General features: G+C 33.6%; 1 protein-coding gene across 2 annotated transcripts in view; it reads left to right on the top strand.

Moving 5' to 3' along the window:
• The window catches only part of LOC137277704 (furin-like protease kpc-1), a 201887-nt gene extending 178551 nt beyond the window's left edge, over nt 1-23336 (top strand). Inside the window, exons 12-15 of one of the 2 annotated variants that reach the window (XM_067809583.1) lie at nt 700-1001; nt 6539-6751; nt 10632-10763; nt 20233-20835. In XM_067809583.1, coding sequence (XP_067665684.1) covers nt 700-1001; nt 6539-6751; nt 10632-10763; nt 20233-20753 — 1168 coding nt within the window. In that variant the 3' untranslated portion in view covers nt 20754-20835. Of the gene's footprint in view, nt 1-699; nt 1002-6538; nt 6752-10631; nt 10764-20232 lie in introns of both variants that reach the window. The other variant, XM_067809584.1, reaches the window with a different exon arrangement.
• The last annotated feature ends 2351 nt before the right edge of the window (nt 23337-25687 follow it).

The following is a 25687-nucleotide window of genomic DNA, read 5'->3' as shown; positions in this document are numbered from 1 at the left end:
TTAACTATAAGATTGTGGAACAATTTTTCTACAGATGTTAGAAATTGTACATCACTATCAAAGCTTAAATCAAGCATAATAACATCATATAACTCAGCTCCATGGTACTGATTAGCCATCAAAACACAAGGGACATGTATCACTCAGGTTGTTCATTAGGATTTTGCAGGTGTGAAAACATCTCATCAGAACGTCCGAGACAACCTGACAACTTGTAACCTTCATTCTGCCTTCAATGTATTATCGGTACACATACGTGTTATGATGATTCACTGTTACTACTGTTGACTGTTGATTTATTGATATACGTACAGGAAATTTTTTCCACATTTTGCTTTCACTTAATTTTCATGTTTTGCTTGTTTGATCCAGTTAACCGGACATCTCTCTATCCAGACAATTTTCAAGTTAAACCAAACATCTGGATAAATGGGGTTCGACTGTATACATTGAAATTCATGAAGAAAGTTGAATGCATAAACTGTCCTTAAATAGAAATGACAGATAACAATTAAAAAATATTAATATAAATAATTATGAATATTAGCATCTTGTTTCTAACCAAATGCAAATTTATTTTTCTGAAATCTTGTATATCATGCTAATCATGATTCAGTTTCAGATATATAATAGCACAGTATGTTTGTTTACTACGCTCCATTTAAGAATTTAGTACATTTTATGCTCTTTTCTCAACAGACAAGTTCCAATGAATGGTAGAATTATGGTACCACTGGTGACAGATGGCTGTGTGGGCAATGGCAATCCTGTTAAATTCTTAGAGCATGTGCAAGCTCGCATCACTATGTCATCAAACCGACGAGGAGAGCTCCAGATCTTCTTGACCTCCCCACAAGGGACAAGATCAACTCTACTTGCGAAGAGAACAAGGGACAGCTCTCGAGAAGGATTCAATAACTGGGCTTTTATGACAACTCACAACTGGGGCGAATATGCAAATGGAACATGGACACTTGAAATAGAAAATGGTGCAAGTTCGTGTGAGTAGTGAATTTTGTGGTTTTGATGATATTTCTGTAGATAATGATATTAACTGTCATCCCACTGGCATTGTCAGCTTATTTGATATAGTCAAGTCATGTCAGTTTGTGATACATTTTGCATGATCTGTGGTCAGATGTCAGGTAACCACTGTGCTTTGCTCACTAGCTATGTAAAGGGAGATAACTATGTTCAACAAGCCTATGGCTAAAATGGCCTTTATTTGTAGAAAATAAGAAATATTTTAACTGATGTTGCTATATTCAATTGTTTGACTTAAAGTTGTACTATCATTGATTTGATTGTTTTTCGTTTTCTTTTGAGGTTGTTAAATAATTCTTGTAGTAAACATACCCATTTTGTCAAGTACATAATTTATTTTTTCTGCTCCAGTATTTTCTGAAACTAACATTTGATCATAGTTCCCAAACTGAAATTCAATAGCATTTTTCAGTGTATCAGTTGAGAAAGTTGAATCTGTATCATGTCCAAAATGGTTTTTTTAATCCAAGGTACTTGACACTCTGAGAGTTAATAACATATTAGAGATATTTGCATACTGATTTAGTTGATTGGCTTAGCATGGCAGAGAAAAGTGTTTGATAAATTCTCATCAGTCAGGTGCATGTCAGCATGAGCAGAACCAAACACATCCACCATCACAACCATCTTTTGAGCAGAACCAAACACATCTACCATTAAACCATCTTAATTCTTTTATACAGACTGTTAAGGTGTCATATAAAACTGGAATCCAAATATGGATGAAAATAATGGCTGCAGTTAAAAATTTTGTTATTTACTATAAAGTCCATATATTAATGTACATTCAGTTTGTGTTCAAACATCATAACTATTTGTGGAGAGGGTTATCACAAGTGATGATTGATTCCTGTCTCTGAGATGAGGGCTGACATATGATGGATTTTCAGAATTAAGAATAGCTGGAATATGGAAATGTTTTGTTGATACTGCTGTTCCCATGATTACGTTTTATTAAATCTGATCTGTCTCATTAAAACCAGATCTTAGATCTGGCTACTGCTAAACAAATTGTTACGATGTCCCTTTCATGTGATGTCAGATTACTTGTTCATGAACTCTGACATGTATTTTAAAAAATGCATTTGAGTTACAAATAAAGCAGCTTCAAATTGTCACACTCAGTTTGAAATTTGAGTAAAAACTTAAGTTTGTCTCGAGAAATTGGGGCCAGATGTGTGTCCTGTGTGTGGGTTGTCTCAGGTCTTTGTTTATCTGTAGCAGGAACAAAAAACTACAATGAAAGAGTTTCATATATGGTCAGTTCACATTAGTGTTAGGAATAAGCTTTTTACTAAACTGTCTCTTTGAAAAAAATCTGGCTTTCATCACATATTGCTTTCAATCACAAAGATGCTATCTACCACTGATGTTAATTTCCTTAACTTTTGTTTGTACATCCTACATGTAAATACTCACTGGCTATGCAAGGTGTCGAAAGAGAAATAGTGATTAAAGCAGTTGTAAAATATTCTTGTAAAAAGCAAAAAATCAGGTCCTTTGGAAAAGGTCAGTCTTCCTTTTCACTACCTCTTGCTTTTTATCACAAAGATGTTATCAAGATGCTACTTACTGAAGCAGTTATAATACTTAAAAGGTGAAAATGATACTGGGATCCCCCTGTTACAAGAGTAAGTATGGTTTACGCCACTTTTAGAAACATTCCAGCAACATCACAGCAGGGCGTCACCAGAAATGGGCTTCACTCAAAATCCGTAGTTTATTTTCATATATGAAATCTAATCAATATTTGTGTAATCCAATGATCAAACAGAACCCTCAAAACATGGTCTTTTATGCCAAAATGTTAAGTATCAAAGTCAAAGCAGGTACCAATCATGGCTTGATGATCAAGGATGTCACATCTTTGTCTTATCAAGGTATGAGTTAATATGACTTCTAAGACCATTTCTAAATAGTGAATTTGTTCACCAACTGATGCTATTGAATTTTAAATGGCATTTGTTCATTGTTAAAGAAAATGCACATGTCTGTTACTGTCCTTTTTCGGCGTAATTGTAATATCTCCAGGTATGTTTGGCTTAGCTGTGAACTGAATTATTTAATGTTTTTCATGCCACAAGAAGCTGCTGTATTGTTGATGATGGTCTAAACAATATATCTTTGCCACTAACTCGAAGCCAGATGAAGCAAACTATGAGTGTTGATTGGGGGGTGCTACCATTTGGGAAGGACCTGTTTGCAAACATGTGGTATCATCACTGATTTTCAGGGATCCGTTCATATAAGTTTAGTATTTCTGTTACATTAGAGTTTGTTTCTGAGGCTATTTAAGATTCATTATTCCTTTGCACTGATGTTCTATATTTACAGTATTTCTAAAGTACATACATGATCAAGTATGCCACACTCAGCAATATTCTAGCTATATGGCGGTGGTTTGTAAATAATCAAGTCTGGACCATACAATCCAGTAAGCAGCATGACCATTGATCTACACTATTGGGATACGTTTGACGTGTCAACCAAGTCAGCAAGCCTGACCACCCGATCCCATTAGTCACCTCTTATACAAGCATGGATTATTGAAGATCAGTTCTAATATCCGGATCTTCATGGATCGTGAAGGATATGACTGAAGAGAATAGATAAGGGATGGTTGTGGGTTTTATGTGAAATGTAAGACGGGCTGCTCAACATCCCAGCACTGATTCCCCACAGGGGTACAATAGATGAGGCCAATTTTAAATCCCTCATTTTGTTAAGTCTGGTATAAAGACAAAACTGCATACAAATGAGATTAAATAGTGTGAATCAAGAATGCAATACACTGGACATCTTTTTCTGTGAGTAAGATTTGTGCTTGAGCTACTTCTATAGTAGCCTAACCATTTAAATTTTTCTCAGACATCTCATTTTGATTTGCCTCACTAAACATAGGTTTAGAGGCAATGACAAGAGTTTTATAGATGAAGAACCAAACTTATAACAGAATATGTGTTATGAAATGTGGCACTGATTGATGTCACTGATGTCGTTCTTCAAAACTTCTCTTTTCATGAACTTTTTCAATTTTCATGTCCATTAAAATATATTTTGGGGTTGCTTTGATATTCAATTTTCAGTTGTATTAATGTTAAGCCAAAAACATGCAAGCAGTTCTTTTTCTCCTCAAGTTTTACCCCTCTATTTGTAGCAATGCTGTCATTTGCAGTTGTGTTTGAAGTATTTAAAACCAAAACAACAACAAAATGGTGGATAGGCATCTAGTAACCTGCATATGTACCTGACCTAAATATAAGTGGAACTGTGTCACCAAATTAGCAAGAAGCTAATGTAATTCAACATCACAGTGTTGGAAGTATCAGCAGGATTATTTTGTGAATTACAGTTTGGTTTTACACTTACTTATAAAGTATTCTGTGTGTCTTTAGTGTTTTCCCCAAATAAGAGAGTTAAACAGTTGTATCTGTTGAATTTTGTAATATGATCAGTTATTTCCACAATGTGATACTTCTGCTCTATCTGCATGCACTGCACATACTCATCTGTCACCTGCTAATGATTTAACATGTGAGGAGTGTTTTTTTTATCAATATCTACCTTTCAAATGAGTGATATCAGCTTCATGATGACAAGTTGGCCAAATTAAAACCTTTGCATAAAATCTTCTCTGTAAAGCAAAGTTAAACCCAAAAGTATTCAGGTCTTTGTAGATATAGCATTGTTGAAGATTATGATGAGCAGTAAACTTCATTTCATTACTTTATATACTGGATTGTCATATGCTTCTATACTCATGAAAACAAATAATCTTACTTTTACAATTAAGTTTGTTTGAGAAACCTATAGTGCCAAATGATGCATGAGGCTCATATTTGCTATCTTTTAGATACAGTATGTCTATTCATGTCTCTGGAAAGAAACTATAAATTTGCTATGAGTTACAAGATACTCAAAACTGAACATTTTCATTCTATTCCTTTGGGCCCAAGCACAGATTGTAAAAATTGCAGCATGTGACCCAAAAATGGGAGTAAATGAAACATTTCATAATATACACTCTGATGAATGTAGTTAAAGAAAATAATCTGTTGAATTTGGCTGTTCTGTGGAATTCTATGCATGGACTAAACAGGATTTCATCTTTAAAATAATTACAGAAGTTAAACATATTTGATTATACATCAGATTTTATACATCTTCAAATATAACTTAAATGCTGTTAAACAGAATGATTTCATCATGATAATTTCTGACATAATAAGTGGAAGTAATTATGAAATGAATATCATGTTACTCATATCTATAATAAGATATAATAAAAAGGGGTTGTGAAATACACCATATATTTTCACCACCATCTGAAAGTAACTAAGGCAAACTTTTCAGTTTCTCTTTGATAGGACTACTGGTACACTTTCACCTTCTCCATCTGTTTGTTTTCTTTGTTTTTATATATGCCATTCATTCTCACAAGGCATTTTCAAAATCATTTCATATCTTCACTTGTGGTTCAAAATCACTTTATAAGACTGTCACTCTTTGTCTGTCATCATTTTGATATTTTTCAAGAACTTTTCACTTCTATGGGTCATATTATGTGACTCGAGTCTTGTGTCAAGATAGCACAAAGTATTTCACTGCCGAAGAACTTATGATCACTGTGCACAAAGAATATGGCTTAGACTGATAGTAAGAAAGTTAGTGCATGCTCAGACACACTCTGACAGTAGCTACTAGCTTTGCATGTAGGTATATTTTGCTCTCACAAGAAAAGCATGCAGTTTATTTAGATATCAGTGTATTTTGAATTATGCCTTTCCAAAAGCATGGTAGCCTCAAACATTATACAGGTTATCACTCTGGTTTTAAACTGACAACTGTGAGAAAAGTGAAAGAATCAAACTGTTAATTCACATTACCTTTTTTATGTATATAAAGACTAACACCTTAACCATACTCACTTGTACAGAGGAAAACATTTTTGAAATAATTTGTAGTCAAGTTGTTGACATTTAACATTGACATTGAATAAAATGAATTTTATGATTTCAGCCTAGTTAGAATTTGCAGGAGAGTTATTGACAGTATGAAAAAGTGGCTGCATGTAAAGTGTTTTCCTCTTGGAGCAACCAAGGTCAACTTATGTTCATCTACTATGGTTCAGAAAATGTTGCTGATATCCTATCTAGTCCATGTGTTGTCTTTACTTTGTGTTGATTAAGACTGTAGACTGAAATAGTCAAAATAATTTGAAAATCTACAGAGATCCAAATAATGGATTGTACATGTAAATATGAACATGATGATGTATTGTATGCAGTTAATTATTCAATACTTATGATTAAGACATTTGATAAGCTAGCACAATAATCTTCTGGATACTGATATTTTCGAATATTGCATAGGGAGTTGTCTTTCTGTTGACCTTGGACTTGCATATTGGGTGATGTGGTGTGATGTTTGTTTCTGCTAACCTCTAACCGTGTCATCTGTGATGATAGTATTGTCCCTTTCTGTTTGTTTGCAGTTCGAGCTGTTAGATTGAGGGACTGGGTACTAGTATTATACGGGACTGATAGTCATCCATGGAAAAAGCAGCATCCGCCTCCTCGTCCCCCCAAAGCCATCACATCCACTCAGGCGTCTGTCACTAACCACTTTTCGTACATGCGTACCCAGTCTCCTTATAGACGTATGTCCCATCGACCCTCAACTCCAAAACCGAGAATCACCACTACTCGTAAGAAAGGGAACACACACTTTGCCCCCAGATGGGGATACAATAATGTGTATATGAACCCTTCTTCAAAAACTACTACCTATGTACATGACAAATCAAACTTCCGTCATCAGCCACACACATGTGTGTACGAAACTCTTGCCAAAAAGTCCAACATGTCCGCTCTGCAGTACATCAGGATGGTTCGCCCCAACCTGACGGCAGGCAAGACTTAGTGTTGTGTACCTCTCAATTACCTCTGTGGTTGTGGTAGATGTCCTTGGTTTTGCTGTGTTTTCATTGGATGTTGCTAACACTTGCTCTTGTTTCACTGGCTGAGTCAAATGGCTACTATACATCAACTGGATGATTTGAATTTTGATTTAGTTTCTGCCAGTATTCACTGTCCTGTGATTGGATGATTCCATCAATGTTGCAGTTTCATTGGCTGTCTGATTCAGGCTCCACATCCAGCATGTTCTTCCTTCCTTTGTTGTGATCGTTGAAAAACGGCTTCACTTTGCATGACGTTCTCGTCCCGTACATCAGATGTCATCAGCATGCTCATAAACTATGACCTCAATCAACTCAAATTACTGTTACGAGACGTTCTGCATTCACTCTTTTCATCTATTCAATTATATTTGTTTAAAGATGTGACGAGTCTCTCAAAGTCTTTAAATTCAATTTGATCTACATTTCTTCTACAAACTAACAAACAACAAAGGATTTTTAAACATGATCGCTACCTTCTACTGATTTTTCATTCTAATGAATAATGAGGAATATTTCTCATCTCAGTCATGGTTAAAGAAGGAATTTCCATTTCTAGTCAATGAGGAGCCTGTAGTTGTTTGTTCCACCAGTTCATGGCTGAATTAATCAGTGTCCAGCTAATAGTCATTTCAGTTCTGGATGCATCCTCATGAAAGTACATCTCTGACAGCTCTGCCCATTCTAACAAACCACATATGCTTGCCTTTGCCATACAGTTTTCATTTTGGATCAGAATACAACTGCTGATGAAACAGTTTCTGTATGTTTGATGACTGTACAGTATTCATATATTGTATTGCTTCTTGTTACTTAAGCATATTTTGCTTTACATACACTCAGACAGTCACATCAACTTGAAACATGATGACATTGGGTTTTTTATATTCTCCTGTCTATGATTTCAAATTTGCGTTCAAACTTTTGATATTATTTGCAGTAACTAAACTGATCATATTAATGTTTTGAAAGATATGATACAATTGTCTTGCTGCAATTGTGCATATAATTTTAATGGAATTTGATAAAATAGCTATGAAATATATATCAAATAGATCTCAAACAAATATTCTGAAGGCAGCAGTGGGTAAGTACAACATTTTTTAAGGACACATGAAGCAGATAAATTACAAGCTGATCTGGAAATACTGAGCATGAACATTCATTTATATAATGAAGAATTATTTGTCGTTATGTCTGATCTTTATCATTCATCCTGAAAGGCAGCATATTTACTGATCGCCACCAGAAGCTGTCATTGGATTTCATTTTGAACAAAGTAGCTGGCATTTGTTGTTGGCCTTAAATAACAGATGCTTGCTGAGCACCCAATGCAGATAAATACAAACAGATGATATGTTGTGATAAATTATAGGACAGAACTCCTTAATCCAAGCACTATAACAATATCTTTACAATAGTCCAATATTTAAAACACTAAAGAAATTTATCAAATGAATTTTGCACATCATACAAGGTGTTGTACATGAATTAGACGTAATAACATAAATAGATACGCAAGTAATTTTTCAACCAGTCATACATGCCAGTAATTACTGGATGAGAGACTCATTCGATTGCAGCAAACATGAACAGGCCCTACCAATTTGGTCTTAATAATGCACCCCATCTCAAAGCAGTTTGTAAATGGAGAAAATTTCTGTGTGTTTTATATCCATCAACTTGGTCATTTTTTTGGTGTCCCATGGCTGATTTAGCACGTACCCATCCAGTGACAAATGACTGGTCTAAAACTGAGAACATATGGCAGCTTTAAAATTGTGTGTCATTGCTGAATGTTGTGGATTGCATGTGTGTTGATGTGTTGCATTGGAGTAGCAAACTGAGGTTTTCATTGATACATGGTGGCATGCCCCATAGCACATTTATACTTGTACTTGCCTGTCGTATAGCTGGAAACATAGCTTGTAAGTAATATATTGAGTAAAGAACTTCATAAATCATTTCCATGTTTGTAAATTGCCATCATTTTTCATACATACTTTTGGTATATTTAGTATATTTCATTAGTAGTTTTATCACACACAGTATGATATCATTTTTCCATCGTTCACAAAAACTTGTATGTTTTGAACCATCATATTTATGTAAAAGATCTTACATGGCTGTTAATGATGATCGAGAAACTTAGTCAGAATGGCAAGTAGAGTCTTACAGAAAAACAACAAAACGATACAAACTAGATATGGTTAAATATATTAAGTTTAGGGGAAAATCTGTGAATTTTTATATTTTGAGTATTGACATCCTGTATGGTACATCACCAAAGTATTAAAAAACAGATGTAATTTATACATAGCAGAGGATGTGTCAAGTGTGAGGATAGTCAAGTCACATCCTCACGTAATTTGGGGAAACGTTCCAACCCAATAAGATGTAGATCATTCCAACACATGATCAATCAAGAGATTAAAGATCACTAAAACAGATGATATTGTTACATTATTACAAAATGAGTTACATTATTTGAAACAACCTGGCCAATTTGGAATTGCATGTTTGGCCAGTGCATGACAAAGGCCACCTAACCGATTAACCGTTTCTTTGTCGATGTTATTGCAGTCTCACAGAGCAGCACAGCTTTTGCTTATATCCTATGGTAGACGCCTTTCTCATATTGTAACACTGCAGTTACATGCAGCAAGGGACTTTTTTCACTTTTCAACTCATGTTTCTTTAAGACCATTTTTTGTAAATTTGTTGTTTGCAATGGAAAATTCTATTGATTTTGATGTGCTTTTGATGTATTGGTTTCTGTATATTTTTTTCTCCCTGAAATTAGAAGTATTTGGCATACGTATAAAAATCCTTTTGAACCTTTTTTTCCACAAATATTGTGGTTAGTGATTTCAAAATGATTGTTTCAAAAGCTACATTCTTTCAAATCTTTTCTGTTAATATGATGTAATATTATATTAGTAAATCTTTTTCTTTCAAAATTTGAAATTTATTCATTTATTTTGCAATATTTAACATGCATTTTCCCCATTCATTTGTTACCCCTTTCTGCATGCAACATTCCCTCCCTGATAACACTGCGTGTTGACACACCCCTACTTACAATCTACCAAAACCACGAAATATTGTTCCAAATTGGTAAACATATATCTATAAAAATCTCTGTGGCAAGAAGGTAAGTGCAATGGCTGATGGGTTAGCCAGCTTATGTGAGACTGCTTACCAAACGACTGGTAATTAGTTCATGGCTGGTATTGTCATGCATTGGTTAAGATTTTGAAGTTCACTATTTTAGTTCTTGATTGTTTTTGTGTAGCTCTTAATGAGATATATGCATTGTCTTCATTTTTTACTTTGTATTACTGGTTCTAAAGAAAAATTCTTATCCAGTATCAAATGATATAATGAACATATTTTCAACAATCAGATGTTGATTTATACATGATTCCATGTGTAATATGTTTTATTTCCATATAAACCAAACTGAAGTATTGAAATCTTGATACAATATTCACTGAGGACAAGTTGAACATGTTGGAAGGAGTGAATAGATTGAAATACAGAGAAGATTAAGAAAAGGAGAACTGCCTTTCCTATTAATGTTGCTGTTTGATGGCAAATAATTTATTGAACAAAACTTATTTTTCAGCGGAATTAAAAGAATGGACCATGGTTGTCATGGGAACAGGAGCTCATCCTCTGAAACAGAATGTGACACCATATCCGAAATACAAGCCACCTTTTACCTGTGCAGGAGTTACCTCCCATGGTGTCTGTACAGGTGTGTGTATATTACCTTATCTTGTTCTGGGACTGTTCAGCAGCATTATTTACATTCCGGGGCTTTCATGACACTTGCCCTTACCCTGAATATCATCATGGTAGATGTAAATACAAGGATCACTCTGTGGATGGTATGATGATGTAAGGCTATGTGCACTGTATATTACTGTATAGGTCTGGTGGTGTTTTCCCAAGTGTATATATGTACTTTATGTTACCTCATTTTATTCTGTAGAAAAGATAAAACATACAATGCTGTACATAACCTGTTCGGCTTTAAGTGATGTAATTGGATTTATTTTCATATTTCAAATTTTTCTCATACTGTGTGCAAAATTGCAGTTACTGCATGTTATTGATAAAATCTTCTCTTCTTTCAAAGACATTCAAATTTATCACAATGAAAGATTCTATTCAGAAAAGTTGAATTTATTGTATTAATACTGCAATGGTGAGAACAGAAACAGATTTAACATATCATTTGTGTAACTTATCACCATATGCAGTTATCAGTCTAGAGAGACAATATATCCTACTTTTTAGAACTGTCCATTAGGCTGAATCCTGTAGTCATTGAATGTCAAGAACCCGTAAATTCTATACCCTTTTATGTTAAGAACATGACAAGGACCCTTTCACTTCCATGCTGAATTTTGAATGCTGTATTGGGATTGATGATATCATGAACAACTTCAGTCTCGCATCACAGTGAGATGTTACTGACATTCAGAATGCTTTTAGTTTGTGTATTTCAGTTCCTTTGTTGATGTTTTTGTTATATTGTCTTAATCTGAGGAACTCCGAACACAATATATGATTGTTGTTTCAATACTTTTGTTGCTATTTTACAAGCAAATACCCATGCCTATTTATCTTTTTCATATATTTTCCATGTTGACTTGAAAAACTGACTTGAAGTGCATAGCTTCATGTACATTGACTGTCTGCTCATTGAAGACAGCAGGCATGGAATTCTTGGCCTTAGATTTCTGTGTGATTAGTGCCTATGATTTCATCCAATATATGTTACAGTATATGCTAGTTACAAGGAATACTCATATAATCTCAAAGACTTTATCCATGAGGACTTTGGAAGGACATTTGTAGATAAATACTGTAAACTGTCTTATTTCCGCGCCTTTAAATTTGAGCGAGTGATGGTCACTAAACCATTTCGCACATTCTTCTTTTCGCGAGGTGATCTTGTTACAGGGCCATCTCTGAGTGTTTTTACATGACAGGTGCGTGACCATTGAGCTGTTATAAAATAAACAGATTTGCGAAGTGATCTAACAACAAATTAATGTAATTGATTTCAGAATTAATTCTTTTTAATTAGGTGTTAGAGCAATGAAAACAGAACGTAATTGAGCCGTGTTAATCGAGATTAGCCCAGCGGTGACACGTGATTGAGCAATGACACCTGTATTGTTTTTGTGTTGTTGACTTACCTGAACAGAGTGTATGATGTATCTATATTATTGCGTGTTTGTATTCTCTCGTCATGAAGTCTCATGCGAAGTTTGCGAAAATTAAACGGTTGCGAAAATTGGGCTGTTTACAGTATATAAAGATGAGGACATAAAAAATACAAAGATCCATATGTCTTCCATCTCCATATCCCACACTTATTGCCTGAATTCCATGAAAGTATGAATATGTGTAGTTGTTCATTTTCATTCTTTATACAACTTCAATTTTTCATTCTTTATACAAGTTCAATCAGTTGACCAGCATAACCTCGAAACTCATGTTACAGGGCAACAGTTATCAAGAAGGTTTATAAATGTCATGATTGTCATGAGTTAAATACATCATAAATACATCATCAAATGTACATGTAGTTAACGCATTTTTCAGTTCGTAATATCATATTGTAGGTTAACAAGAAAATGTGAATAAGTAAAATAGGACTTGTTTCTTCCCAAATTTACCTTCATATCCACATATTAACAAACAAAAAATGAAATGAAATTATCACTCAAAACTGGACTATTGCAACTAACACTGAAATGAACTTCAGTCAAACTATAGAATAATGATTGTTGTCATCATTTCAGTGCAGTCATACCACTATTACTTCCACTGATTGTTGAAAGAAATGTACCGGTACCAGAGATGCCAACCCCAAAGTTTTGCAAATAGTGCTGTTAAGGATCAAAATTAGTAGTTTGACCATAAAATTAGTAGTCAACTAAATACTTTAACTCATGATTGACTCTGAGAAAGGTAACATGACACTAATCAAGAGTGAAGTTAATTTGACATACCTGCAACAGATTTCCAAATTATCAGCATTATGTTTCTTCTTGATGTCTCTTTTTGGCAAAATTTTTTTAATCAATGAAAATATATGTTTCTGTCTATATATACAAATTTTAATGAATTTTCTTCATATTTGTGTAGAATTTCTAGTGCAGTCATATTGATGAAGTTTGTGGTTAAATATTCGTAGCCACTTCCATAAAATCGTACAGGTTGTGCATCTCTTTGATACTATCACTTGATGCTAATCAGATGATAGTATAAATATAAATAGCCAGCATAGGTATATATGTCATTTCATTCCACTTTGTTCTCACTTCAGTCTGAAGATGGAAATCATGTTTCATAAAAACTTATAAGTGTGCTAGCATGCATAGGTATTGTCTGTGTCAATATGAAGTGTCATTGGTAATCATGTATGAATTAATCTGTGACAAAACACAAAAAGTTGTAAGTCGCGTTTAGTAATTGTAGTAACTGATTTTAAATGTGGATGAATGTTTTCAATGAGTGTTTTGTTTCATTTAATAGTTGCACTCCAGGTAACAATTTCAAACCAACATTTGATTTTGTATGAAAAAGGTCAATAGATATTCCTTTGCAGGATATTGAACCTTTCCTCCATGCCCTCCAAACAATAAAATGTGACATACAAGGGGATTGGTAGTCCACAAGGGGTGCTGAATATTTTTTATTGTTGACTGAAAACTGAACACACCTGTTTTCATTCTAATCTGGTTGAATAAGATTACCATTGTCTTAGATCAGTGTCCAAAGCTTTGATCATTGGTTGGCCATGTTTCAGTAGAAAGTCCAACACCTGTCAATATACGCAGGGATGTTGGGACCAGAAGGAACCTGTATCCTAGCTAATGATGATTTTAAAATATTTTAACAAGTTGAATATGAGCTAAATTTCCATGACCAATATTTCTGTGCCATATTTCATAGATTTATTAAAAGTAGAGTGCAAGTACAACACTTATCACACAGATAGGGTAATTAATTTACCCTAAAAGAATTTTCAATATGCTTAGATGAAATATATTGTTCGTCGTTGATACAGTTTGACCAAATTTTATTGCCAGTCTGGTTTTAAAGATTTCCTGGTAAAATTCAGGAAAGAAGCTATTCAAACATGTTATAATTTTACAAGATCGTGATAATTTCATTTTGAAATAAATGTTTCCATTGGATAGGTATGAAAAATAAAATTTGTAGAAATTAAATGTCAACATAAAGGAATTAACAGTCTTGATCATATATTCAAAACAAATTAATTTGAGTATGAAAGTCATGATATAGGATAATGGTGGTGAAAAAGAGGTGTATGTATAGCTGGAAATCATTAATGACTTCAGGTGATTGTCTCCAAAGTATATTCATGACTTGCTTTACAGCTGGCACCGAAACTCACACAATTTGCGTAAAAATTCAGTGTATGTAGCATAATTAAGGCAACACAAGTTTCTGATATTCTAATCCAGTAATTGTTGTTTGTTCCTTCTAATGATTATGGTGAGTTTTTCAGATAAATTTTTTCTGCGCTAAAAATCTTTAAAAAATGGCATTGCCAGTGACTAGTTTTTAGTCTAGTTCACACAAAGTTCAGATATTTCTATGACTTATTTCAGTCATTTATTTATTCAGAATGGACAGTATTTCTTGAAGAATATTAAAGACAAACCTGATAAAACATTACACGATTTTGAAATCATGGTGTGAACGAAATTGTGTATTCACTGAAATGCCGAAATCCATGTATTTTATAAGATGTATGATTTTGTTATAGCTATATGCAACAAATATTCATTTGTTCTGAGATAAGAGCGCTCAATAATCTACCAACGTGCACTCATCCATGATTCCTTGTCTTTGATATAGGGCAATGTCCATGAAGCATTTTAGCCTTGTTCATCATCATGTCTAGGCAGACTTAGTCAGGAAGGACGCAAGATCTAGTCTTAACACACCAAACATTCATATACGTGGCCACTATTTCTTTGTAATTTCAAATAATTAGCACTCAAGCTTCTATTGAAATTCTGATGCTGACTTCACACCAATAATATATTTCTTCTTTGGAATCAAAACAGCACACACATAATAATAAATAGTGTAGTCACATGTACTGATAGTTGTCTGAAGTTTAAGCTGTATTATTGTTATTTGTATGTAGGTAAAATATTGATTTCGACAGTAGCTTGTAGATGCTTTGACTTTTTAGTGAATATTCAGTACTGTGAAGTGCTCTTTTTATTTTATATTTTCATAGAAAAATGTTTAAAATACTTTTTAGGGCTCTTTTGTCATGACATGTTCTTGATGTTTTGAATTCAGGTGACATATGTATATACATGATAGTTGACAGATAACTTATTTTGTTGAACATGTTTTGTTATTTTATCAATCTGTCTCCATCTTATGTTACATTTTACACCAAACTGATATTAAGAAAAAAATCTTGATTTTGCAAGGTTTTAGGTATAATTTATGCAATGAAACAGAGAATGTAGTGATTTCTTGATCAAATTTGTGCATGCAAATGATTCTTTCATGAATACAATTTCAAACTTAGGAATATCTGTCTCTATCGCCAGAGCTATCATTTTTCTGTCGGAGCTTACTTTCACCATGTGAACTTTTCTTAATGAAAGTATTGAGATGTAAATTTATTGATTAAGCTATTACAAGGATACTATCCTTTATGACTTGATCTGTACTCAATAAATTTGTACATAACGTCACCCTGCCTTTTCTTGCTTTCATTTTGCATGTTCTGTTGTTTTGCTTATATTTTGATTTACAAAAGAATCTTCTGCTTCCTTGTTCAGATTTTTTATGTTATTACACAGATCTTTTATATTTTACAAAATAAATTTTATTACACACTCTTTGATGTAAGGTAAAATTCATTTCATATACATTTATTTTGTTGGTAATGACATTTTCATATAAACCTTTTTCATATGAAATTCTAAGCTTTTATTAATTTTTCTAATATCAGTGTGCAGATAGAGCAAAATTTGCAAATCTGCAGTTTCACTTGAAATTCACAAAAGCTTTTGCTTGTGAAAGATTAATTGCTTCCATAATGTTCCTTTAGGTTGCTTTTTAACATTCAAGTGAAGACATGCCATGATTCACTTTGTACATATTAAAGAGAATACTTGCTTTTACTCTGTCACACTGACACTCATATGACATGGAACTCATGGCATTGCATGAGAGAAAGGTGAAGCTACTGTCACTTACAAAACATCAACATTCTTTGTATTAAGTTAGAAATCCAAGTCTATTTTTTCACTTTCAAGAATTAGATGTCTGGTCAGTTCATAATTATGAACACATTGAACAAGGGGCAACATTTATCATGATTAAGTTATGGGCACTTTAGATGTTAGTGGCTTAAAGCATGGGTCACAGTTTTGAAATTAATGTTTACTGTACCTATTTGAACATTTCCCATCATGCAGTTGATGAGGACAAGCTGAAGTTTATGAGATGACATCTTTTTTAAAAATATGATTAAAACCATTCCTCTAATTGTGATTATTTCAAAAATAGTTCCGTATTTCTTTTTTTAAATATTTACGTAGTATGTTTCAATTCTGATGAAAAATCCAAAAGTAATTACCAAATATTGTATGTTTTCTGACACAATCTGATCACACACCAGAGTAACCAGAAGTAAAGTTTTCAGCTTGCAAGATAAAACTAAAGGTTGCTTTCCAGTTGGGTTGGGTCCTGGTGAGTTGAGTCTGCTTTGTTTCTATTCTCTGCATCAAAATAACACTTTGAATGGAACACTTTCAACTGCCTAACACGCATGATCTGGAAAGAGTTATTTAGTGCAAATGAAAGTGTTTAGTACAAAGCTGTGCTAAATAAAAAATATGTATGAATTATGATGGAAATGAATGGTCTGTGTATATATCTGTACATAAATCTAATGCAAAGTATGGAAAGTAGTTTGATGAACCTGAAATATGGTTTTCATGAGATAGAAGATTTCTGTCTCAAATCTAAACTGATATATCCTCAGGGCATGTGGTTCAAACTGTGATTAAGACTTCAAGATCAGGGATGAAATTGTTTTTTACTTATTTTTTCTGTCTATGTCTTTTTGAACAAGTATCTGTCATAGTGTTTCTATTGTTTCTGAAGCTTATCCTCAGGTTATTTTATCCTGACCCATTAATAACAAAATACCACCCTGATGAAGGAAGTTTATCATTTTGTATTCCAATGCATTTGTGCTTTGTTTGAATCTGCATATTTTTGAAGTTACTTGAAAAGCATGTATGCATGTGTTGTCTTAACTCACTGATGACCCTGCTTATATTTTGTTGCATAGTAAAACTAACAGCACGTGTGTTCATTCCATTTACAAACAGTAGAAAGTCAAGGCATTGTGACAGTATCAGCATGGAAAGAGTTCTCTAATTACAGAAGTAAGACTGAGTGAAGTTAAAATACTGTGAGACATACTCATTCTGCTGCAGCTTCACCCTTTTGTATAGAATAGATTGATTATCAGTTTTAAGTTAGTGGCAGGTATAATGACTTCAGTACCTTGTCATAATGAAGCCAGCACTAAAATATTACTTTCATCTTTGTCAGAATTTATTGGAATGTTTTGTATACTTAAAAACTTCATTTAGGCAGGTGTACAAAAGTGGGTTATAGGTTTGCAGAATGGGTAATAGGTTTATGAATTTTATTCATCATCTTTGTTACAAAAACTTTGTTACTATCTTAATATGTGTTTGTACATCTTTCTCATCCTCATGTAAGTCAGCAAATGTGATTATGTGCATGAAACTAAGTTTGAAATGGCAAAAACAAAAAACAGCTGTGGTGATAAACATGCCTTTTTGGATGTTATCTTTTTTTATATCTAAACTACACAGTAGGTCCACAGTGTTTACACAAGAAAATATATTTTCCTTTATTAACAAGCTAATTGAGTAAATCTGTTCAAAATTCCATACCAAGTCAAAATATTTTTCAATATCTTGTTGCATGATTATGTGGAAAGCAATAACAGGTTAACAAAAACATATGTTTTTGTTCAACAAAATGCAATCTCTGTCCCTAAATCAATGGATTCAAAGGTTTTTAGAAATATTAATCCAGGTATGCATAATGCAGAGGTCACTATAGGTAAATATGTATCATAATATATTGTGTTTTAGATTTGTTAGCCCTGTTTTGCATTTTATAAAAAGTATTTTTCTAGTTAGTACCATACATTGTTTTATGAGCGTGTATGTTTGATTGATGAGTGAGTTCAAATAGAGATAACCCTAGAAGGTTGAGTGTATATTAGCATCATGAAATACACACCTTTTATGTCAGTTACTTATGTAGCATGTGTATTACATTTGAACTGTTTGATTATGAGCTGAGAAACAAATATTGCAAGTCCACAAAGTTTGTCATGAAAGGATCTGTCTCGATTAGGTATTTGTTCACAAAATTTAAGAACAATCAGAATGATCTGATTAAAAAATAGATGATATTGACAACTTATTCTCATTTATGGTTGAGGAGTGAGCTTTACCTCTTTGAATGATATTTCTGTGAAATCAGACTGTATGGTTTGAAATGAACATTAGACAGAATTAGACAGAATCTTTTATACTCTGTACTTTCTCACTTGTGTACAAGCAGTATCATGTTATCTTTCCTGTATAAATTTTCCTTTTCTCTTCATCCAAGTTGTCTTGACAGATTATTAGAGGATATCCTGGCATATTGTGATTTTGGATTTTTAATTAACTCTCGCCTGTAGATTTACTCCATAATTGTGTGCTGAGGATCTCAAAAGTGATTTTGATAGCTGAATGGTTCTGATCTGTCATTGCTTTATCAGCGTATTTCTGCTTATCAGAGATGCCAACCTCAAAGCACAGGCAAACTGTAGTGCAAATAGGGTTGCGTAAAAGAGAGAAAATGACCAGTCTTCTTATATGTGAGTGAAGCGAGCAAAGGTTGGCAACATACTTCCGTCGCATTGGTTTGAATAACAGTTTCCATACCAAAATAAAATATTGCCAGCATCAAAGGAACACAACCATTTCCCCACGGGGTTGTTTGCTCAAATTTCTAACTCCATATTTAAGAATTACTCGCGTGAAATATACTTCATTCAACATTTTAAGCACCACTGATGATATATTAGGTTGTTCTTCACCTTCATTCCCCCTGCCAGCCCCTGTTTCAATGGAGTAAAGGAAAAATGGTAAGCAGAAATTAAAAAGAAATACCATATTGCCTGATTTTACCATGAAACTGTTGGTGTCTATTTTTTTCATCTGTTGTCGTTGTTGTTAGAATTTTATTCTACATAAAAACACTTCTGGAATATTGTGCTAATGAAGCAGGGGAGCTAACCCCCAAGTATTCGATATGGTGGATACTTAATTCAACAAGTATTATGTTTAGATTCAACTCCCCTATACTTTTACTTCTGTGAACAAGAAGATGGCAGGGGGATTTGACGAGAAGAATGATCTGATAATCCTTTCGTGACACATAAAATGTTAAATAAAATATATTTCATGTCAGTAATTATTAAATATGGGGTTGGAATTATGAGAGTGCAACCGAGTGAGGAAATGGATATGTACCTTTGATCGTGGTGATATTTATTTTTACATGAAAAATATTTTCGAACTGAAGCGAAGGAAGTATGTTGCCAACCCTATTTGCGCTACAGTTTGCTACAGTTTGCCTGTGCTCAAGGTGTTACAAATAGCAGTTACAAGGGTAAATTTACATTTTTTGTCCATAGATTCAAAAAGTGATGAATTTTCTTCAAATTTTGTAGACTCTCTTGTGCATTTGTACTGGCGTGGTCTGAGGCTAAAATTTATAAAACAGAATCATAGCGACTGGCATCTCTGCAATAGCACAAATTTTCAATTGCTTTTAAAATAATCTGTCAACAACACCACCTTGTGCAATTGTTATGATTTGCTGTTTATAGTTACACAAAACTTGACTAGATATTTTGAAGACATATGTTAATATGTGCTAGAAAGCACATCTCATATTTGCTCAATCAGAGACGTCTATTTGAACTTACTACAAAACGAACTGATTCCTATGAATTATTATTCAAGCATTTAATGCTGTTTATCTTTACCATACAAATAGGGGAATTCTGACTGAGACATATATGCTGTTTGTTTCAGAATGCAAGCCTGGCTACTTCAAGATGTCTGACACCTGTGTAGCTCATTGCCCCCAGCATTACTTCGGCAGTGTTGAGGCTGTGCGTCTGGCCCCAATTCTGCCTAATTCCAGCAAACCCTTATCGAGCAAACAGGGGCTGTGCAAGCCCTGTCATGAATCGTGTCTCACCTGCAAGGGAGCACTCCCGGATGACTGTTACCAGTGTAATAATGGTTTCGAGAGAAAAAATGATTTATGTGAAAAGAAAATGATATGGGACTTCTTGGATCCTGATGTCATGAAACATTTAGCCTGGGCAATAATGCTATGTATAGGAGGTATTTTATTGTTTTCTGTCGTCTTTGGAATCCTGCAGGCGCGTGACCAAAGCAAATTGTGCTGGCGGGTAAAACGATATTACGTCCCTGACTTTTCCAAAGGGAGATACAATGGTGTGTCTTCAGACTTCACTGGCGAGGACGCAGAAGTAGGGGCATATTATTCTCGAACTCCTCGTGTTATTCAGCTGCCAAAAGCTTGATAATATTTGTATATCTAACTAATAACCAAAAGTTTTGTGTGAATGCCAGCAATCATATTCATATTTGGAGATACTTTTCAAGCTGCTCAGCCTCAACATCTGTGCTGTGCCATGTCTATATTGATATATATGGCTGGGATGTATTTTGGGACATCCATACTTATGCAGTGATCCCTCATGTCTGTGTTTGATTGTATAACCAGTTATGATGATTTAGTGTAGAGGGCAATACAGAGGTGTGTGGCTACTAACCCTGTCAGCCCAGGGACATCAAATACTGGATGATTAAAGATTTTGTGTTTTCTATTATTCCATTTTGTTAATGTAGGACTTGATGACATCATGTGATTAGAAATTTAGTTGTTAGATTGACAAGGTGCTACAGTATGTGAAGAAAAACAAACTTACGTCTTCATTTTCTTTCATACTTTATAAATATGAATATTTATTCAGGAAAATGGAAATAATATCATGATTATGCCCTCTTTGTTACTCAAGACTACACAGAATATTATTTCTTATATTTGTTTTTCTTATTTTCTTTCCATAGTGGAATGTGAATATGATTTGTTTGTTATATTAACAGCTATTTTATACCATAACAACTTTGTATGCATACATGCACACATACTGCACACATGTTGACTATGTTCCTATGTCATTAAACACAGACATGATCGTATCAGAACCACCTCACAAATTCCTTGTCAAACAGAAAGATCTTCATGCAACTGTTATTTCATCAGGAAATGGTTTGAAATATGTTACATTTCTCAAGGGAGTGATAGCATTGCAGGGATCTGAAATGGAACAGAAAATTCACCTTTGTGATACTGAGGTTATGGCACAGTCTCTGGTATGCTATATTTAGATCAGATCACCATGGTTATTGAATCATAGTGATTAGATGTAGCAACCTAAGTGGAATCACCTCCGTAACCAGTTAATGTGTTAGTTGAGAGATCTGCTTTAACATATTAACCTAGACAATCACCACTTATAGTCTATGTCACAGAGCACTGAGACAAGTGGCCTTTGTATCACAAAGTTGCTTCCATTATGAAATTGAAGCTGCATTGTAGAACTAAGAAACCATTTGGAAAAGGACTAATACGGAACTATGCATGAAATTATAAAATTTGAAGCTCTTCCATATTGGATCAATATTTCATGTTTTAGCTTCAAGGTATGACATTAATTCTTCTTATTCCTCCCATCGTTTATAGCTCAACCAGATTTTAATAATCTCTGATAATTGTTCCATGAAATCAATTTTGATCAACTTCAATGAAATTGATATTATCTTCTTATGATAGTTTAATGAATATTTATCCTGCGAACCATCTTGAAGAAAGGTCATGACTGATATGAGAATTGAGTTCATATTGTGTATAACTACCAGCATCTATCCAGTATTCACAAGCCAAATATTCCTTGGTCAGTCAAGATGAGAACAGATCTCTCTTTATACATTTTACATGTATTACGCATGCTTTTATGATAGAAAATGGGCTTTTTTTTTATTAAAAAGAAACAAATATTATTAACTGAAACATGACAAATTGGTTCCATGTTGTAGTAGCTGTTCCTCACCCATTAGTTTGAAACTAACATGTATATGCCCGATACCAGTCTGCGACTTAAGCCACTTGTCCAAACCCACAATCTGGTAAGATTCTGTCCAGTGTAATAAGCTCAGTCAATAATAGTCCAGAAAACAGTCCTAAACTTGAAATGTTAAGAGCCGTGTTTGGACCAATAGACTGCAATACCACTGCTGTCAATATAAGATTCTATCCATCATGATAATGATGAGATTGGTTCACTAAACTATTAGCACAAGGCTGTGTAGAGGGCAATAAGGAACAAATAGGATGCCTGAATTCATGACTTGCATTACAACAAGCTTTTCATGGAAATAATGGAATGGAAACTACACAAATCCTTCATCTTATTTTAGGAATGTATATAAGAGTGAAGATGCAATTTCTTCCATCTTAAGTGCCAAATGTTCTCAAAATCATGTACAATGTATATTTGGAAGATCCTAGTTCTCGGAAGCATACTGTCATCGCCATTCAGGTGTCGCCAAGAGGTGTCAATACACTTGCATTGAATCTTCCTCCTCGTGCGTGGACTTCATTCAATGGGCCTTACTTTGTATATCATGTCATTGTTTATATACCCATCATGTATGTAGTGTGTTGCTGACTGTATCCTAGCCTGTATTGTAATAGATCCAAATCACCAACCTTTTTTCTACTTTTTTAGTTGATGTTTATTTTGGAACTTACAAAAGTGTTAGCTGTTCTGATTTCTATATTGATTGTAATGTCTTGCCTCATGTCAATCACTGTTGTAGATAACATCACATATGGGTTTTTAGTGCTCCGTGTGCATTTTTTACGTCACTTAATTTATTATGACTTGTGTTCTGGCTGGTTCTTAGTTTAAGGTTATACCTGTCACTTGATTCATGGAAAGCATTATCCCACGTTTAGGGAACATGTGAAGAAAAACAGAATTTCAGAAATGAAAAATAAGTTGTGGCATTTTGATTCTGGTATAAGAGCATATCAAAAATGAAAAGTAAGTTGTGATATTTTGATGATGGTTTAGAGTATATCAAAAATGAAAAATAAGTTGTGACAGTTTGGTTATGGTATAGAGTATATTCCTGCGGAGATACTTTCATTTTTATGTTGAGAATAGCCAATAAACTACTCAAGGTTGATAAGTTCATAAGTTATAGTGACTTTTGACATAGTTCCTTCTGTTATGTTCCATCAAGATAAAAGTTTTGAAAAAAATCTCTTCAAACTGAAAATACCAATTGTGTGCCATAATGGAGTAAACTTTTTTTTTGTAGTGAGATTAGACCAGAGACCATATATCGGTATATGGTTTCTGGACAGACTCTTACAAAACCATATAAGTTGAAATATATAATTTCCCCAAATTATGTATTCTCCCTTCAGAAATTTTGTGATGATTTATGAAACAGAAAACTAAACATACATACAAAGCATATTTCTAAACAACATAATCCTACCATGCTGGTATATGTACTAGGCATTATGTTTGACATAAATAATACTCTAAGTTAGTATAGAAATAATAGCCTCATACCTCAGACGAACTGCTGATGTTGACTAGAATGGCCACAACAATTTAGTTTCCTGCATATGCATTCATCTAAAAGAACATTCTTACATATAGAGGAGGGATAGATAAATTCTTGTTTAATTAGGTATTAAATTAAAAAGGTAATTAATTTGTTGTGGCCTTGATTAGTTCAGATTTTTGTTATATGTCATCAGTATTGTTGTTTTACTTCATAGTCATTTGTTATACCTCATATTTTAATCTGTTTGCTAGTTGTAGGAATAATATATCTTCATACATATATTTCATTTATTCTCCTTGTTACAATTTTTGTGTACTGTTCAGATACATCTTTCTAACTGTAACCAGTTTCTAAATGCTATTACGACAGGGGATGTCACATAAGGAATATGGATACTAAATATTTGATCAAAGTAATAAGTATCACAGCATTATTATGGTAAAGTCTATCATTCATGGACATAAACATGAAAAGTAGTTTGGCTTTAAGTTTATGTGACTAACCCTGCCAGAAACTGTCACTGTAATTTGACATGCTTTACCCAGACACAAATTGCTTTCAGTGGCTAGTGAAAAACAGAATTAAGATTATTGCTGCAACATTTGAGAGTGAAGATATTGATCCTTACAAATGTTCTGTTGGCCACTTTTTCAATGTGTAATTATTGTTTGTATAGTAACACATTTATGATTGATACTTACAGTCAAATTCTTTGGACTTAAATTTTAATAATAAGGCATCTCTGGTCTGTAGTATTTGACATAGTCTTAATTATGGGTTTCAAATCATTTGTGAAAAGGAAGCATTGTATTTATATTGTGATGGCAGCTACAATTGTTTGCAACAATATATCAGTCTTTTTTGCCGAATTGTTTTAACTGATCTTTAACATGATGGTATTTGAACTTTCCAGCAAAACCAATCTGACGTTCCTTAAAACAGCCATGAGATATCACAACCTTTTCAGTTGATCAAAGTAGTAACGAGTATATGTGATAAGAAACTCGTGTGTGATCACGTCTCATATTTGAGAGAATCTCCAACTGAACTGCACCTAATTAACTCTTGGCACACATGTCTGTGTATCTTATTAGAAATGAATCATTTTTTGTCAATGAACATTATCTTCATTATCATAATGTGGTATTTTGAAAGTTGATTTTTAAATTCAAATAGAACTAAGATTAACCAACAAAAACATCTTCACATAACAACTGTACAATGTAACAGTTAATTGTATGCTGCATACTTATATCACTATGAATCATGTATAAAGTGTACCTAGATGTTTATTAATAAAGATGTTTATAACACTGGATATTTGGGTTTTCCAAATAAATTTCAAATGCACCAAAAAGAATTATTGCACCTGTCTGGATTCACTAAAGTTAGTTTAAGGCAGGGATTAATACATTTTGACAAATTCTATTCTTTGGAAATGTAAGTGGAATGTTTAAATGTTGTCTAAGTAACCTTCTTCTTTATGCCATGCCACCAATTATGTCAAAATAACATCAAGTACAAATAAACCTCAAATGACTTTCTTTAAGTGATCTGAACAAAATTATAAGCATCTGACCTACTTGGCCTGCACCTAGCACTGTCAGACTTTTTTTTCTAAAACTGCAAGTGTGGTTTTAAGCTATATGTACTTTGCGACATGTTCTCATATAGAATGTTTTATATGTATCATTAGACATAATCATTTCATCATGAGAGAATGGTTTTGATATCTCAGGAACCCAGAATATAGTATTCCTTTTAGTTCTTGCATATCCTAGAGTTGCACTGTGTTCACAGCAGTTTC

Source organism: Haliotis asinina, chromosome 3, assembly GCF_037392515.1.
Source record: "Haliotis asinina isolate JCU_RB_2024 chromosome 3, JCU_Hal_asi_v2, whole genome shotgun sequence".
Lineage (NCBI taxonomy): Eukaryota > Metazoa > Mollusca > Gastropoda > Lepetellida > Haliotidae > Haliotis > Haliotis asinina.
Note: the sequence above shows the minus strand (reverse complement) of the source record. Positions and strands in the feature narration are given on the sequence as shown.